We start from the raw sequence: 15000 nt of genomic DNA, 5'->3' as shown, positions 1-15000 counted from the left end.
CTGAAACTTCTGCAAGAGAGTCATTAAGCCGCGCCAAAGACCTTGAGGAAGCAGGATCAGCATATTCTTGTCTTTTCTTCTGCAGCACTCTTTCTGCAGCAGCAAACGCGCACACCCCCTGCTGCTGCTGCTGCTGCTGCTGCTGCTGCTGCTGCTGCTGCTGCTGCAGCTGGCGTTTGCACGCGGCGTTTCCCTGACTTGCAATTAAAGACTGTTGGCTCTAACTGGCCGAACCAAAAGCACCAAAACCGAATAAACAAACAAACAAACACAAATAAACAAACAAACAAATAAATAAACAAATAAATAAATAAATAGTTAATAAATAAATAAATTTAATAAATAAATAAACAAATAAATAAATAAACAAACAAACAAGCAAACAAACAAACAAACAAACAAACTAACTAACTAAATAAATAAATAAATAAATAATAAATAATAAATAAATAATAAATAAATAAATAATAAACAAATAAATAATAAATAAATAATAAATAAATAAATAAAAAGTTGCTGCGGACCGAACTTGATGAAGTGGTAGGGAGTCTCGAGGGTCTCGAGCATTGCAAAAACGTCGACTCCGCGGGCGCCGAAAGAAAGGCGAAGTTCGTCTTCGAAAGAATTCGAAATTTCTTCCAAAAAACAAAACGCCAAACGCCGCGGATAAGCAGCAGCACAAACTGTCAAGTAAGACACGCCTTGGCTCACTTTGTAGCTGAAAAAAGCGCAAAAAATGACCCCAGACACCCCACACTCCGGTGTACAGACACCCCAAACACGCAAACAAATCACCCCACAGACACCCCACACTCTGGTGTACAGACACCCCAAACACGCAAACAAATGACCCCAGACACCCCACACTCGCTGGTGTACAGACAGCCAAAAACGCAAAAAAATGACCCCACAGACACCCCACACTCTCTGGTGTACAGACACCCCAAACACGCAAACAAATGACCCCACAGACACCCCACACTCTGGTGTACAGACACCCCAAACACGCAAACAAATGACCCCACAGACACCCCACACTCTGGTGTACAGACACCCCAAACACGCAAACAAATGACCCCACAGACACCCCACACTCGCTGGTGTACAGACACCCCACGCTCTCTGGTGTACAGACACGCTAAAAGCGCAAAAAATTGACCCCAGACACCCCACACTCGCTGGTATACAGACACCCCACAGGGGCCTGGTGTACAGACACCCCACACTCTCTGGTGGACAGACACCCCACACTCTCAGGTGGACAGACATCCCACAAGGCCAGGTGTACAGACACCCCACACTCTCAGGTGTACAGACACCCCACACGCCCAGGTGGACAGACACCCCAGACTCCCGGGTGTACAGACACCCCACACACACTTTCAGGTGTACAGACACCCCACACCCCACACTGCCGGGTGTACAGACACCCCACAGGGGCAAGGCGGAAAGACACCCCAAAGCGGCGAGGTGGACAGACACCCCACAATTTCCAGGTGTATTGACACCCCACACTGCCCAGGTGTACAGACACCCCAGACTCCCCAACTGCCCAGGTGTACAGACACCCCACACTTCCCCAGGTGTACAGACACCCCACACCCTCCCAGGTGTACAGACACAGACAGCCACCGCTTTCCCAAGTGTACAGACACCCCACACTCAGCTGTACAGACACTCCAGAATAAATAAAAAGACAAAAGAACATAATTAAAAAGAGAGACTCAAATAACTTTAATAAAAGCAATTAGACAAAAGACTTGCACAACCCCAAAGTCAGGTGTACAGACAGCTCAGGTGTACAGACAGCTCAGGTGTACAGGCAGCTCAGGTGTACAAACAGCTCAGGTGTATTGGCACTGGCAAGGTGAACGCACAATCAACATCCAGCAGCAGCAGCAGCAGCAGCAGCAGCAGCAAAAGCAGCAGCAGCCGCTACAGCAGCACAACAGCAGCAGCAGCAGCAGCAGCAGCAGCAGGGCCTTACTAGAATCGCAGGCGCCCCGCCTCTATGGCCCCCTGAGGTGCCCCTCCCTGCAGCCGCTGCAGCACGCCCTTGACTTGCTGCTTCAGCTGCTGCTGCTCCTGCTGCTGCATGTGGCTGCTGCTGCTGCTGCTGCTGCTGCTGCTGCCGAAGTGCGGCGACCAAGCCTCCGCCAGCAGCAGACCGTCCGAGGTCCGGGCAATGAAGGTCACGTCGCACATCTTCAAACCCTAAACCCTAAACCCTAAACCCTAGTCCCTAGACCCTAAACCCTAAACCCTAAACCCCGGCCCCAGCTCCGGGCCCTAAACCCTAATGGGCAGCTTCCACGTGGGGGCACTACGGTGCTCACGTAGGAGGACCGTGAGTTGCTCCTAAACCCTAAATTAGGGTTTAGGGTTTGGGGTTTTACGCGGAGGCTCCCAAGGAGGAGGGAGGGTTTGAAGTTGTGAGTGCCTCGAGCGTGTTCTGTAGCTCCTGCTATTGATCTGCAGCAGCAGAGGACGCTGCAGCAGCAGCAGCAGCTGCTGCTGCTGCTGCAACAGCAGTTGCTGTTGCTGCTGCAGTAACAGCAGCAGCAGCTGCTGCTGTTATTCCCTGCAGCGCCGTAGGCTGCAGCGCAGCTGCTGTGCTGCTGGACTCCAAGAGCCAGCCTCAGGAAGAAGCGAGAGAGGATGTGTCTGCTGCTGTTGCTGCTGCTGCTGCTGCTGCTGCTGCTGCTGCTGCTGGGTTGCACGCATGCCTTCGCAGGCAGGCAGTTCGGCCTCTTGTTCTTCTCTGCTTCTGCAGAAGATACTGCATTAATTAAAAAATACATTTAATTAAAAACAAGAGAGCTGCACGCGTACATTTTCAGGTGTATAGACACCTGAGGTTGCTGCATGCCGGGGCCCCAGGAGGCCCCCTGCTGGTCTGTCTGCAGCTTCTGTTGCTGCTGCTAGCAATTAAGCATATTTAATTAATTAAATTTAATAATTTATGTTTTATTTCAACTTCTGTTAAAGTTGTCTTCCTCCTGGAGCCGTAGCCCTCAGCAGCAGCAGCAGCAGCAGCAGCAGCAGCTGCTGCTGCTGCTGCTGCTGGTATTATTGATGTTGCTGTTGCTGGGCACATCACTGCGGCTGACTGCGGTGCTGTTTGCACTGCTGCTTCTTCGGTGTCTTTTGCTAGGGATCGCGCTGCTGCTGCTGCTGCTGCTGCTGCTGCTGCTGCTGCTGCTGCTGCTCTTCCCGGCGTTGGTGCAGCTTTTTTTCATTTTGCTGCTGCTGTTGTTGCTGTTGGTAAATCTGCAGCTCTTGCTGCTGCCGCTCCCGCTGCGGTTGTGTTGGTGCGGCGGCTGCTGTTGCTGCTGCAGCACTTTGCATTGCCGTGGCTGCTGCGGTCGTTCCTGCTGCTGCTGCTGGCGCCGCTGCTGTGTTGCTGCTGCTGTTGCTGTTGCTGCTGCTGCTGCTATCGCCGAGCGTTCGCCGGCCCAGGCACAAATGTATCTGCTGCACACCCCCAGGGACGTCTTGCTGCTGCTGTTGCTGCTGCTGCTGTTGCTGCTGCTGCTGTTGCTGCTGCTGCTGTTGCTGCTGCTGCTGTTGCTGCTGCTGCTGCAGCACAGGCAGACCGCCCTGGGGGCACTGCCCCCTCTACACATTGAAATAAACAAAATAAATGAAATAAAGAGTAAAATAAAACAAAGTAAATTAAAACAAGCTGCAGCACCTGCAGCAACTGCAGCAGCAGCTTCCAAATGCCCCAATTCGGGGCCACTTGGGCGGGGCGTTTGGCCAAAAAGATCTTCTGATTTGCATGCATGCAGCCCCCAGGGTCACCTGGCCCCTGCTGCTGCTGCTGCTGCTGCTGCTGCTGCTGGGCTGCAGGCTGCGGCTTTCCCCCAGCAGCAGCAGCGAAGCAGTGCTGCAGCGCCAGCTGCTGCTCAGCAGCAGCAAACTGTGCTGCAGGCGCAGCGCCGGCTGCTGCTGCTGAGCAGAAGTAAATCGCGAGGCATGAGCAGCAAGGAGGGGTTGAGCAGCTGCCTGCATGCTGCTGCTGCTGCTGCTGCCGCTGCTGCTGCTGTGGCTGCTGCAGCTGCTGCAGCTGCTCCGGCAGCTGCTAATGCTGCTCAGCTGGCGGCTGCTGTAGCTGCACTGCAGCTGCCTGCTGCTGCTGCTGTCGCTGCTGCTGCTGCTGCTGCTACTGTACACTATTCGTGGCGAGCTGTACATTGCACCGTACGCGGCTTGCTGCAGCTCTCTCCACATAGCTGCAGCTTGGTGAAGCTATGTGAAGTTAGCTGCAGCTAGCTGCAGCAGCTAGCTGCAGCAGCTAGCTGCAGCAGCTAGCTGCAGCTAGCAGCAGCTAGCTGCAGCTAGCAGCAGCTAGCTGCAGCTGGGCGTCAGTATACAGAGTTGCTCGGGGCCCACTACAGCTAGCCACAGCTAGCTGCTGTCCTCCACACTAGCTGCAGCTAGCTGCAGCTAGCTGCGAAGATGCACAGCTAGCTAAAGCTATGTGCAGCTAGCCAAACCTGGGTGTCGCTAGCTGTAGCTAGCTAGAAGCAGCAGCGAGTCGTGGACAGCAGCTAGCCACAGCCAGCCGCAGCTAGCTGCTGCTAGCTGCGGCTTGTTGCTGCAGCTAGCTGCAACTAGCTGCAGCTACTTGCAGCTAGCCCTCTCCCGCCTTTGCTTCTTTTAGTATCTGGAGGCGTCACAACACTTCATTTGATGTTACTGCTGTTGCTGCTGTTGCTGCTGTTGCTGCTGTTGCTGCTGTTGCTGCTGCGCAGTTGCCGATACACGTGCATGCGAGAAAGAAGCTGTAGCTTTGCTGCTGCTGCTGCTGCTGCTCTTGCAGTCAACAGAGTGCAGCAGCAACAGGTTACCGGAGCAGCAGCTGCTGCTGTAGTGGCTGCAGCAGCACCAAACTGTAATTGCTGCTTAAGCCGCACCTCTGCTGCGGCTCCTGCTGCCCCTTCCTCCTACGTGCCGGCTGCGGCTTGCTGCTGCTGTTGCTGCTGCTGCTGCTGCTTTTGCTGCTGCTGCTGCTGCTGGCGCATAGGACCCCCTGCCCCTCTGAGAAACGCCATCTCCTATAAGCACTGTTTCCACTTCGGCTGCAACACGCACGAGCAGCAACAGCAGCAGCAACAGCAGCAGCAGCAGCAACAGCAGCAGCAGCAGGAAGGTTGAGGCAGGAAAACCGCGAGCCGCAGCCACAGCAGAACGCAGCAGCTCGACAAGAAGCACCGACAGCTGCAGCAGCAGCAAAAGGACCAGGAACAGCAGCCGCAGCAGAAGCAATAGTTCTAACAGCAGCAGCAGCAGCAGCAGCAACATGAAGGCTGCAGCACAGAGACCACGAGCAGCCCCCTCAGCAGAAGCAGCAGCCAGCCCAACAACAGCACCCGCAGCAGCAACAGCAAGACACCCAGTCTTCTTGCAGCAGCAGCAGCAGCAACAACAACAGCAGCAGAAACAGTAGCAACAACCACAGCAGCAGCAGCAACAACAACAGCAGCAGAAAGAGTAGCAACAACCACAGCAGCAGCAGCAACAACAACAGCAGCAGAAAGAGTAGCAACAACCACAGCAGCAGCAGCAGCAGCAACAACAGCAGCAGAAAGAGTAGCAACAACCACAGCAGCAGCAGCAGCAGCAGCAGCAGCAGCAGCAGCAGCAGCAGGGCTGACTGTCTTCATCCAGGGGGGCTAGAGGGAAGATCTCCTTGTGTTTGAAAAAAGAAACCAAAACGAAAATGAACCACAGCAGCAAATGCATGCAGCAGTATGGGGCCAGCAGCAAACCATAAACAGAAACATAAAAGATGAAGCCGCAGCCCCACACCACCAGCGAGTTCAGGGAGGCCCTAAAAACCAAACAAAAATAAATAAATAAATAAAATAAATAATTAAATAAATAAATAATTAGTAATAATAAATGAATAAATAGTTGTTAATGCATTGGAGAGGCAGAAAGAGCAAAAAAAACGAGCGGAAACAGACAGAAACAAATGTTGCAGTCGAAACAGCAGCAGCAGGTGCAGCAGCAGCAGCTGCTGCAGCAGAAGCTGCTGCTGCAGCAGCAGCAGCAGCAGCAGCAATATCAACAGCTCCGCAATCAGCAGATGCACGGCAACGCGGCAGCAACCATCAGCAGCAGAAGCAGCAGCAGCAGCGGCATCATCATCATCATCACCAGCAGCAGCAGCAGGACCATTGTCATCACAAGCAGGAGCAGCAGCAGCACTATCACAATCAACACCAGCAGCAGCAGCAGCAGCAGCAGCAGCAACACTGTCGTCATCATCACCAGCAGCAGCAACACTATCATCATCATCACCAGCAGCATCATCATCATCCCACGCAGCAGCAGCAGCAGCACTACCATCGCCACCAACACAGCAGCAGCAGCAGCAGCAGCAGCAGCAGCAGCAGCAGCAGCAGCAGCAGCAGCAGCAGCGGCAGAAGCGGCAGCAGCAGAAGCGGCAGCAGCAGAGGCGGCGGCAGTGGCAGCACAAACACGCGGAAGAGGCTCAGCAAAGTCAAGACCAGGAAGCCAGTCAACCCAAACCCTAAACCCTAAACCCTAAACCCTAAACCCTAAACCCTAAACCCTAACACCCAAACCCTAAACCCTAACGCCCCAACCCTAAACCCTAAACCCTGGACCCTAGACCCTAAAGCCTAAACCCTAACCCCTACACCTTAACCCCTATCCCCTATCCACACCCCAGCCTCTAACCCTAACCCCTAGCCGCTAAACCCTAAACCCATTACCCTAAACCCTAAACCCTAAACCCTAAACCCTCTGACAAGTTGGAGCCGAAGGAGAAGAAGCTGAGGTGGCTGCAGGTTTGCAGCGAGTAAAGACTTCGCTCGACGCCGCCGTAAGTCCGCAGCCCCAGAGAAGCTGCGTGGAATCCCACGCAGTACAGCAGCAGGTGCAGCGACAGCCACACAGCTGCAGCAGCAGCAGCAGCAGCAGCAGCAGCAGCAGCAGCAGCGAATGGGGCGGCAGGGAGTGGCGCACAGCGAGCGGAGAGGCAGCGGAGGGCGGAGCAGCAGCAGCAGCAGCAGCGGCCGCGAAAGAAGCGGCTGCTGCTGCAGGGAGTGTAGCAGCAGCAGCAGCAGCAGCAAAAGCGAGCGCAGCAGCAGCAGCAGCAGCAGCGGAGGGAGCAGCAACGATGAAGGAATGGACAACAAGAACACAAGCTACACAAGACCTGCAGCTTCCGCAGATGCTGCGAGAACAGCTGCAGCCGCTGCTGCTGTGGCGGCAGCAATAGCAGCAGCAGCAGCAGCAAGCAGCAGCAGCAGCGGCAACGGCAACAGCGACAATAGCAGCAAAAGCAGCAGCAGCAAAAGCAGCAGCAGCAAAAGCAGCAGCAGCAAATGTATCAGCAGTAAGAAACTTTCGCACGGACAGTTCCAGCATATAAGAGACTCCTGTCGCCTAGTCGCCGACAAAGCTGCAGCAGCAACAGCAGCAGCACAAACAGCAGCAGCACAAACAGCAGCAGCAGCAGCAGCAGCAGCACTTTAGTCAGCAGACCTGCAGGCATAGCACGCGGGCCAGCTGCTGCTTCGCTCCAATACAAGCAGCAGAAGCAACAGCAGTAGACAAAGTTGCAGCAGCAGCAAACATGCGCAATTCGTGCAGCAGCAGCAGCAGCAGCAGCTGCTGCTGCTGCTGCAGCAGCAGCTGCTGCTGCTGCTGCTTCAGCGAAACTAACCTGGGGATCCTTCTAGCTGCAGGGGGAGAGGGGCAACTCGAGAATCTCCAGACGCCTGTGACAGGCAGCAGCAGCAGCAGCAAGTCAACGTGGCAGCAGCAGCAGCAGCAGCAGCAGCAACAGTATCGCAATCAGAGCCACTGTGCTTCCCACAGCAGCAACAGCAGTGGCTCCTGCTGCAGCTGCTGCACCCAGCAATGTTCCTTTAAACAGCAACAGCAGCAGCAGCAGCACCAAGCCTTCAGTGCGACAAAACAGCAGCAGCACGCCGTTCCCTACTGCTGCTGCAGCTGCTGCTGCTGCTGCCGCCTCTGCAGCTGCTGCTCTAGTTACTGCTGCTGCTGCTGCTGCTGCTGCTGCTGCTGCTTACTGGCTTGGAGGGCGTCGATGCCCCATCCAGGTGTGCATACACCGCGTGGGTTTCCAGAGTGCGGGCAGCTGCGCCTAGAGTGGGAATGCTGCTGCTGCTGCTGCTGCTGCTGCTGTGTCTGTAGGGCCCTATATCAGCAGCAGCAGCAGCAGCAGGAAAGGCCGGCAGCGGCAGCCGCAGCGACAGCAGCACGAACTGGAAGGAGAGCAGCAAAAAGAGAAGGTGGTGAGACATGCGCGCAGTGCCGTGGCAGGACCCAAAGTACGCGTTTGCTGCAGCAGCAGCAACAGCAGCAGCAGCAGCAGCAGCAGCAGCAATTGCTGCAGAGGCGCCTCTCTAGCTGCTGCTCTTTCTGCCTGCAGCTACGCCTTAAAAGCTGCACCTGGGGCTCCAATTAATAAATAAATAATTTTAATTAATTAATTAATTATTTATTTATTTATTTATTTATTTATTTATTTATTATTGAGAGAGCTGCTGCTTCCCACCTTCCTGGCCCGCCACAGAGACGGCGAAGTGCAGCAGCAAACATGCACACATCAGCAGCAGCAGCAAACCAGAGACTGCGCCCCAGCCGAGAGCAGCGCAGCAGAAGCTGCAGCGCCCGCCGCCGCCGCTGCTGCTGCTGCTCTGTGCTGCTGCTGCTGCTGCTGCTGCTGCTGCTGCTGTGGGGCCAGCCTCCTCTTCCAACGCAACCGGCAGCACTGTGTCCACAGCTTCTCTCCAGAGAGGCTGGGGGCCCCCTGCGGAAGCAGGGGCCCTCAGCCCGGGGCCCTGCAGCATTGCTGCTGCTGCTGCTGCTGCTGCTGCTGCTGCTGCTGCTGATGACGGGGGCCCCTGGGCTCCTGGGCTGCTGCTGCAGTTGCTGCTGCTGTTGTGGCCAGTGCTGCTGCTGCTGTTGCTCCGGCTGCTTCTGCTGCAGGCTCACAACAATCTACCCCGGAACGGAGCAGCTCGGCGCCTCATCCCTCATGCTGCTGTTGCTGCTGTAACATTTGCTGCTGCTGCTGCAGCAGCAGCAGCAGCTCCCCGTGTCTCCCGCTAAAGCGCTGGGGATGACAGTGATGCTGCTCCCAGGTAAGCACAGGGCGCCTTACATCAAGCTGGTGCTGCGGCTCTCGGTGTTGCTGCTGCTGCTGCTGCTGCTGCTGCTGCCCATTACAACAGCAGCAGCAGCAGCAACACAAGCAGCAGCTGTCGGCTCAGCCCCTGCGACAAGCTCCAAATGATATTGCGGCTTGTGTTACGGCAAAATTAAAGTTAATAAACAAAGAAAAAGAGATAATTTCAGTGCAGCAGCAGCAGCAGCAGCAGTCGCTGCTGCTGCTGCCACTGCTGCAACTTTGCGCAGGCCATTCGCGCCTCTGGGGGCCCCAGGGGCTGCTGCCTCTGCTGCAGTTTCCTCTTTTGCTGCTGCAGTTAAATTGGATCTGCTGCATTTGCTGCTTCCCTTGAGGTGTACGTACACCCGGAAACCGGCCTGTGCAATTTTGCCTGTACAGCAGCAGCAGTTGCTGCTGCTGCTGCTGCTGCTCCAGGGGCCCCCGTGTGCAGCAGCAACAGCAGCAGCAGCAACAGTAGCCCTCTCGGCTGTTTTGAGTTTTTCCTGCAACAAGCGTACTGCCAAAGCCCCTTAAGGGAGCAGCAGCACTCTGCTGCTGCTGCTGCTGCTGCTGCTGCTGCTGGTGTGGCGCTGCTGCAGCAGCAGCACTACCCGGAAGCGCTGAAGTGACCAGAACTAAGAGAAGGGAGCAGCAGCAGCAGCTCAGCCTGCCGCAGAAGTTGCTGCTTGCCCTGGTGGCAAGGTGCAGCTGCCACAGCTAGGTGAAGGTGCAGCAGCAGCAGCAGCAGCTGCTGCTGCAGCAGGAGCAGCAATGCGGAACCAGCAGCAAGTTTCTCTGGCCTTACAGGCACGCAGAGCACGAAGGCCTTCTGACGACGAGACGCAGCAGCAGCAGCAGATGCTGTTGCTGCAACACCAGCAGCTGCTGCAGCAGCAGCTGCTGCAGCAAAAACATCTGCAGCAGCAGCAGCAGTCTCTCCTCTCGCGAGCAGCTGTGAGCCTGGGGATCCCCGTCGAGTCTCGCGTGGCCCCTCTTCAGGATGCAGCAGCAGCAGCGGCTGCTGCTGCTGCTGCTGCTGCTGCTGTGGCAGGTGCTGCTGCTGCACCCAGCGCCGGCATCACTCCACGAGCTGCTGAACAAGCAGCAATTGAAGCAGCAGCAGCAGCAGCAGAGTGCACACATCGTGTGCGCGCGCGACTATCTGCAGGTTCTTCTGCCTCCAGCAGCAGCGACGCTCCTGCAGCAGCAGCAGCAGCAGCTGCTGCTGCTGCTGTTGCAGCAGGCCAGGCGCTGCAGCACCGCGCCAGCTGCAGCAGCAGCAGCAGCCGCCGCAGCAGCGCCAGCAGCACGTGGCTGCCGACTCTTCTTGCGCCCTCTGGCAGCAGCAGCAGCAGCAGGTGTCCCTCAGATGTGCACGTGAAGTACCACCCTCCCGCTGCTGCTGCTGCTCCCGCTGCTGCTGCTGCTGCTCCCGCTGCTGCAGCAGCTGCTGCTGCTCTAGGCTGCACTGCTGCTGCTGCTGCTGCTGACGCAGTTAGTCCTTGCTGCGTGCCTTCCCTGGTGGCCCCGCTGCGGCATCAGCCACTGCAGCAGCAGGAACAGCAGCTGCTGCAGCAGGACCAGCAGCTGCTGCAGCAGCATTGTCGCACACTGCAGCAGCAGCGGCAGCAGCAAGCGCTGCGGCATGGGCAGCCCTTGCTGCTGCTGCCGTATGCGGAGCCAGCGGGGACAGAGGCGGAGCCAAGAGAAGGCCAGCAGCAGCAGCAGCAGCAGCAGCAGCAGCACAGAGTTGCTGGGCTGCTGCAGCAGGAGCAGCAGCAAACTGAGGAGGATTCGCCGCTGCGGCAGTTGCAGCCGCAGCTAGCCAGTCTTGAGGCCGAGCTCAATCAGCTGCAGCTGCTGCAGCAGCAGCAGCAGCAGCAGCAGCAGAGGCAAGCTCACGCGTCAGGGCACAGTGTCCCAGAGCAGCAGCAGCAAGAGCAGCAGCAGCAGCAAGAGCAGCACCTGCTGCTGCCCTCGCAGACCTGCAGCGATGCAGCATGCGAAGCTTGTAAGCTGCTGCCAGAGTTTGCTGCTGATGCCCTGCGGCTGAAGCAGCAGCTGGGCTTTTTGCTGCAGCGGCTGCGCAGCACCCGTGCAGCACCGCATGCAGCAGCAGCAGCAGCAGCAGCAGCAGGGCCTGCAGCAGCAGCAGGAACTGCAGAAGGAGTAGGGCCCGCAGCAGCAGCAGTGCCTGCACTCGCAGCTGCACCTGCAGCAGCAGCAGCAGAGCCTGGAGCACCAGCAGCAGCAACTGCAGCAGCAACTGCAGCAGCAGCAACTGCAGCAGCAGCAGCATTTGCAGCCCACGCACCACGGGGGTCCCCAGGTGGTGTTGGGCTTGTGGGTGCAGTGCAGCAGCAGGGCAAATCGCGGCAGTTGCAGCAGCAGCAGCAGCAGCAGCAGCAGCAACAGCAGCTGCAGCAACAAGACCAGTTGCAGCAAATGCAGCAGCAGCTAGCGCAGCAGCAGCAGCCCGAAGTGCTTTTGCAGGTGGATCGTTTGGGGCTTCGTCAGACAGAGTTGCAGCAGCAGCTGCAGCAGCAGCTGCAGCAGCAGCGGCAGCAGCTGCAGCAGCAGCACGAGCTGCTGCAGCAGCAACGCCAGCTGATACAGCAACAGCAGCAGAAGACTGAAAAGCTGCAGCAGCAAGTAGAATTGTTGCAGGGGCAGCAGCAGCAAGTGCTGCAGCAGCTGCAGCAGCTGCAGCAGCTGCAACAAACTGCCCAAGAAGAAAACGCACAGCTGCAGGCAGCGCTGCTGTACTTTGTGACTGAGCACAAGCAGCAGAAGCAGCAGCTGCTGCTGCTGCAGCAACAGCCTGCTGCTGCTGCTGCTGCTGCAAGTGCTGCTGCACGGGTCTCTGCGGCTCGCGGCGCGAAGGGAAGCAGCAGCCACAAGCGCCAACTGCAGCAGCAGCAGCAGCAGCAGCAGCTGCTGCTGCTGCTGTCTCCTTCAAGCAATGCCAGCAGCGCAGCTAGCAGCTGGGTCCCCACAGCAACAACAGCAGCAACAGCAGCATCTGAGGATCTGCTGCAGCAGCCTCTGCTGCAGCGGCAGCTGCGGCAGCAGACTGACAGCAATAAGGCAGCAGCAAGTGCTGCTGCTGCAGTAGTGAAGTCCACTCCAACTCGCAGTGAAGCCAGAGCTGCTGCTGCTGCTGCTGCTGCGCAGCACCGCCACCGCAGCAGCAGCAGCAGCAGACTAAGCGTGCCCAGCGTTTGCATATCTGATAGCGACTGATTAGGCGGAAGCAGCAGCAGCAGCAGCAGCAGCAGCAGCAGCAGGCCGCTGCTGTGCTGCTGCAGGGAAAAGCTTTTTGTTTGAGGTTTATGTACAAGCCCTACAGATTGTTGCTGATAGTTTAACTCTTGTGCGCTGTAGTTGCTGCAGCAGCTGCAGCAGCAGCAGCTGCAGCAGCAGCAGATTAGCAGCAGCTGCCGCATAGAAAAGTAGAATAGTAACAATAGGAGTAGCAGCAGCAGCGGCTGCTGCTGCGCTGTGTAGCTGCTGCAGCTCTAAATGAATCTGCTGCAGCGCGCCTCTCTTGCTGCGGAGAGGCAAGGAGACACAGACACGAGCAGCAGCTGCTGCTGCAGCAGCTGCTGCTGCAGCAGCTGCTGCTGCACTGGCAGCGCTGGCAAGGCCAGCAGCAGCCACTAATGCTGCGGTGGGGACGACAGCTGTTGCTGCTGCTGCTGCTGGCGCAGCAGCAACGGCTGCAGCCAGGCCAGCTGTGGGCCTCGCAGCAGCAGCAAGAGAAGCTGCTCTCAATGCTTCCAGGGGCTGCAGCAGCAACGACCAGTGCAGCAGCAGCGCAGCAGCAGCAGCAGCAGCAACGACCAGTGCAGCAGCAGCGCAGCAGCAGCAGCAGCAACGACAAATTTCGCAGCTCCCCTAGACCAGGCTTCTATGCGGATTGGGATGAGGGCTGGTTTCGCCTTCGTCCTTGCGGCAGTGTTTAGCTGCCCACACAGCAGCAGCAGCAGCAGCAGCAGCAGCAGCAGCAGCAGCAGCAGCAGCGAAGCGGCAGCAGGAAGAACAGCAATAGCAACGAAGAGTTGGGCGGCAAGGGACTTGAAATTTGTGTTAGAAAATTCCATAAAACGTTTTTAAAGAATAATTTCTGCTGCTGGCTGCAGCAGCAGCAGCAGCAGCAACAACAGCAGCAGCAGCAGCAAGGGGAGCCCAGTGTGGGTCCTGGTGGGTGTTGCTCGGGGGGGTTGGTGTTGGTGCTGCTGCTGCTGCTGCTGCTGCTGCTGCTGCTGCAGCAGCAGCGAAGTTTTCTTTTTTTGTTTATTTTTTGTAAATAAATAAAAAACTGGGGAGAAGTCCGGCGCCGCCGCCGCGTTTCAGGTGTACAGACACCTGCTGCTTCCACCCAGCCTCCCCGGCTGCCTCCCGGAACTCCTCTTCGCCACTTTTCGTCTTCTCTTCTTTCTGCAGCCTCTTCTTCTGTCAACAATTCCCTTTTCTCGCGCCTGCAGCGCTTCTGCTGCCTCGCCAGCCCCGCAGCAGCAGCAGCAGCAGCAGCAGCAGCAGCAGCAGCAGCAGCAGCAGCAAAATGGATGAAGACCTCACCCCCCCGCGGCCCCGCCAGGTGGCCTCGCCCTTCCAGGCCACTTTGGGGGCCTCCGCCAACGAGCCTCCCGCTGCTGCGGGTTCAGCTGCGTCTCCCATATCCCGGCGCAGGCAGTGTAAACCCTAAACCCTAAACCCTAAACCCTAAACCCTAGCATCGGCGGGTCGCTGCAGCCGTGGGCCGTCGCCCTGGACTTTCTGTGGCGCTCCCAGGCCTCCCTGATCGCAGCGTTCGAAAGCGCTGAAAGTCCACCCCCAGCCTCCCGCAGTCCTTAGGGTTTAGGGTTTAGGGTTTAGGGTTTAGGGTTTAGGGTTTGGTGCGCCTTGCGAGCGTGTGTTGCTCAGCCTCTGTAGCGGGTTTCCCCGGAGGCCCTTCCTCCCTGGGTGGCTCCCTGGGCGTTGGTTTCTCGCAGGGGGCCCCTGGGGTCCTCCGCGGGGGCCAGCGAGTACGGAAGTACCCCCCTGGCCGTGCGGAGAGTGAAGTTCGCGCGGGCGGACTTGGGAGATATGGGGAGAGAGTTTTTGCTGCTGGACGCGGAGATGCAGCGGCTGCCGGAGTTGCCGCGGGAAGTGGTGGGGCCGGACTTGGAGAAGGCTTTCGAGAGGTTTCTGGAGACCTTCGTGCTCGAGGACTACGCGGGCTGTAAACCCTAAACCCTAAACCCTAAACCCTAAACCCTAGGCCGCGCTCGCCACGCCAAAAACCGACGCCAAACGCGCTTCCGCGCGGGGAGTTCGGAGTCGAGGGTTTGGGCTGGGTCTGGGGTTTGGGGTTTGGGGTTTGGGGTTTGGGGTTTAGGGTTTAGGGTTTAGGGTTTAGGGTTTAGGGTTTGTGGGGCGGCGTGCGCAGTGGTGACGGCGTCGGAGGAGGACCTGGAGCTGTCTCGGGGGGAGTGGGGCGAGGACTCTGGGATCGGGATCGGGATCGGGGATCGGGGATCGGGATTGTACATGCGGAAGTTGCTGCGGTTCCTGGAGTCGCGGGGTTGTGGGGAGCGGCTGGCCTTTGGGGTGTCTCTACAGCACTTGCATGCGTTCGACCCCACACTTTTTGCTGCTGTTCAAAACGCCCCACAAGACGCAACAGCAGCATTTGACGCGCTGCTGCGCAGCAAGTTTGCGCAGCTCCGCGAGCTCCACGGGCTTTTCCTCGAGCCCTCCAACAAGCACGACGAGCTGCTTCTCCAGCAGGCAGGGTTTAGGGTTTAGGGTTTAGGGTTTGCGGTTTGGGGGGGGGTGGGGGC

General features: G+C 57.5%; 6 protein-coding genes across 6 annotated transcripts in view; 3 read left to right on the top strand and 3 right to left on the bottom strand.

Annotated features, from left to right (window-relative positions):
* Positions 1–2205, bottom strand: part of ENH_00055540 (vesicle trafficking protein, putative) — a gene marked incomplete at both ends in the record, with an annotated part of 3184 nt that extends 979 nt beyond the window's left edge. Inside the window, 3 exons of the mRNA XM_013581592.1 lie at positions 1–93; positions 525–718; positions 1988–2205. The exon at positions 1–93 is cut by the window's left edge and continues 54 nt beyond it. Coding sequence (XP_013437046.1) covers positions 1–93; positions 525–718; positions 1988–2205 — 505 coding nt within the window. The remainder of the gene's footprint in view (positions 94–524; positions 719–1987) is intronic.
* Positions 2206–2299: 94 nt separating this feature from the next.
* On the top strand, positions 2300–4275 carry ENH_00055530 (hypothetical protein; the record flags this gene model as incomplete). Its single annotated transcript, XM_013581591.1, has 2 exons — positions 2300–2347; positions 3853–4275. 2 exons carry the CDS (start codon positions 2300–2302, stop codon positions 4273–4275), a joined length of 471 nt encoding a protein of 156 aa, XP_013437045.1.
* Positions 4276–4698: 423 nt separating this feature from the next.
* ENH_00055520 (hypothetical protein) lies at positions 4699–5057 on the bottom strand (the record flags this gene model as incomplete). Its single annotated transcript, XM_013581590.1, has 2 exons — positions 4699–4879; positions 4954–5057. The coding sequence occupies 2 exons, from the start codon at positions 5055–5057 to the stop codon at positions 4699–4701; spliced, it is 285 nt and encodes a 94-aa protein (XP_013437044.1).
* A 3477-nt stretch (positions 5058–8534) lies between these two features.
* ENH_00055510 (hypothetical protein, conserved) lies at positions 8535–8855 on the bottom strand (the record flags this gene model as incomplete). The annotated part of the gene is made up of 1 exon (XM_013581589.1): positions 8535–8855. The coding sequence occupies one exon, from the start codon at positions 8853–8855 to the stop codon at positions 8535–8537; it is 321 nt and encodes a 106-aa protein (XP_013437043.1).
* A 1091-nt stretch (positions 8856–9946) lies between these two features.
* On the top strand, positions 9947–12418 carry ENH_00055500 (hypothetical protein, conserved; the record flags this gene model as incomplete). The annotated part of the gene is made up of 1 exon (XM_013581588.1): positions 9947–12418. One exon carries the CDS (start codon positions 9947–9949, stop codon positions 12416–12418), a length of 2472 nt encoding a protein of 823 aa, XP_013437042.1.
* A 419-nt stretch (positions 12419–12837) lies between these two features.
* Positions 12838–14952, top strand: ENH_00055490 (DNA replication licensing factor MCM4, related; the record flags this gene model as incomplete). The annotated part of the gene is made up of 5 exons (XM_013581587.1): positions 12838–13134; positions 13318–13378; positions 13622–13775; positions 14170–14399; positions 14607–14952. Coding segments are annotated over 5 exons (1088 nt in total), but the record flags the coding sequence as incomplete, so codon positions are not given.
* Between the last annotated feature and the right edge of the window lie 48 nt (positions 14953–15000).

The sequence above is a fragment of the Eimeria necatrix genome, genomic scaffold (assembly GCF_000499385.1).
Source record: "Eimeria necatrix Houghton genomic scaffold, Enh_scaff456, whole genome shotgun sequence".
Lineage (NCBI taxonomy): Eukaryota > Apicomplexa > Conoidasida > Eucoccidiorida > Eimeriidae > Eimeria > Eimeria necatrix.
This window is presented reverse-complemented; position numbering and strand designations above follow the sequence as displayed.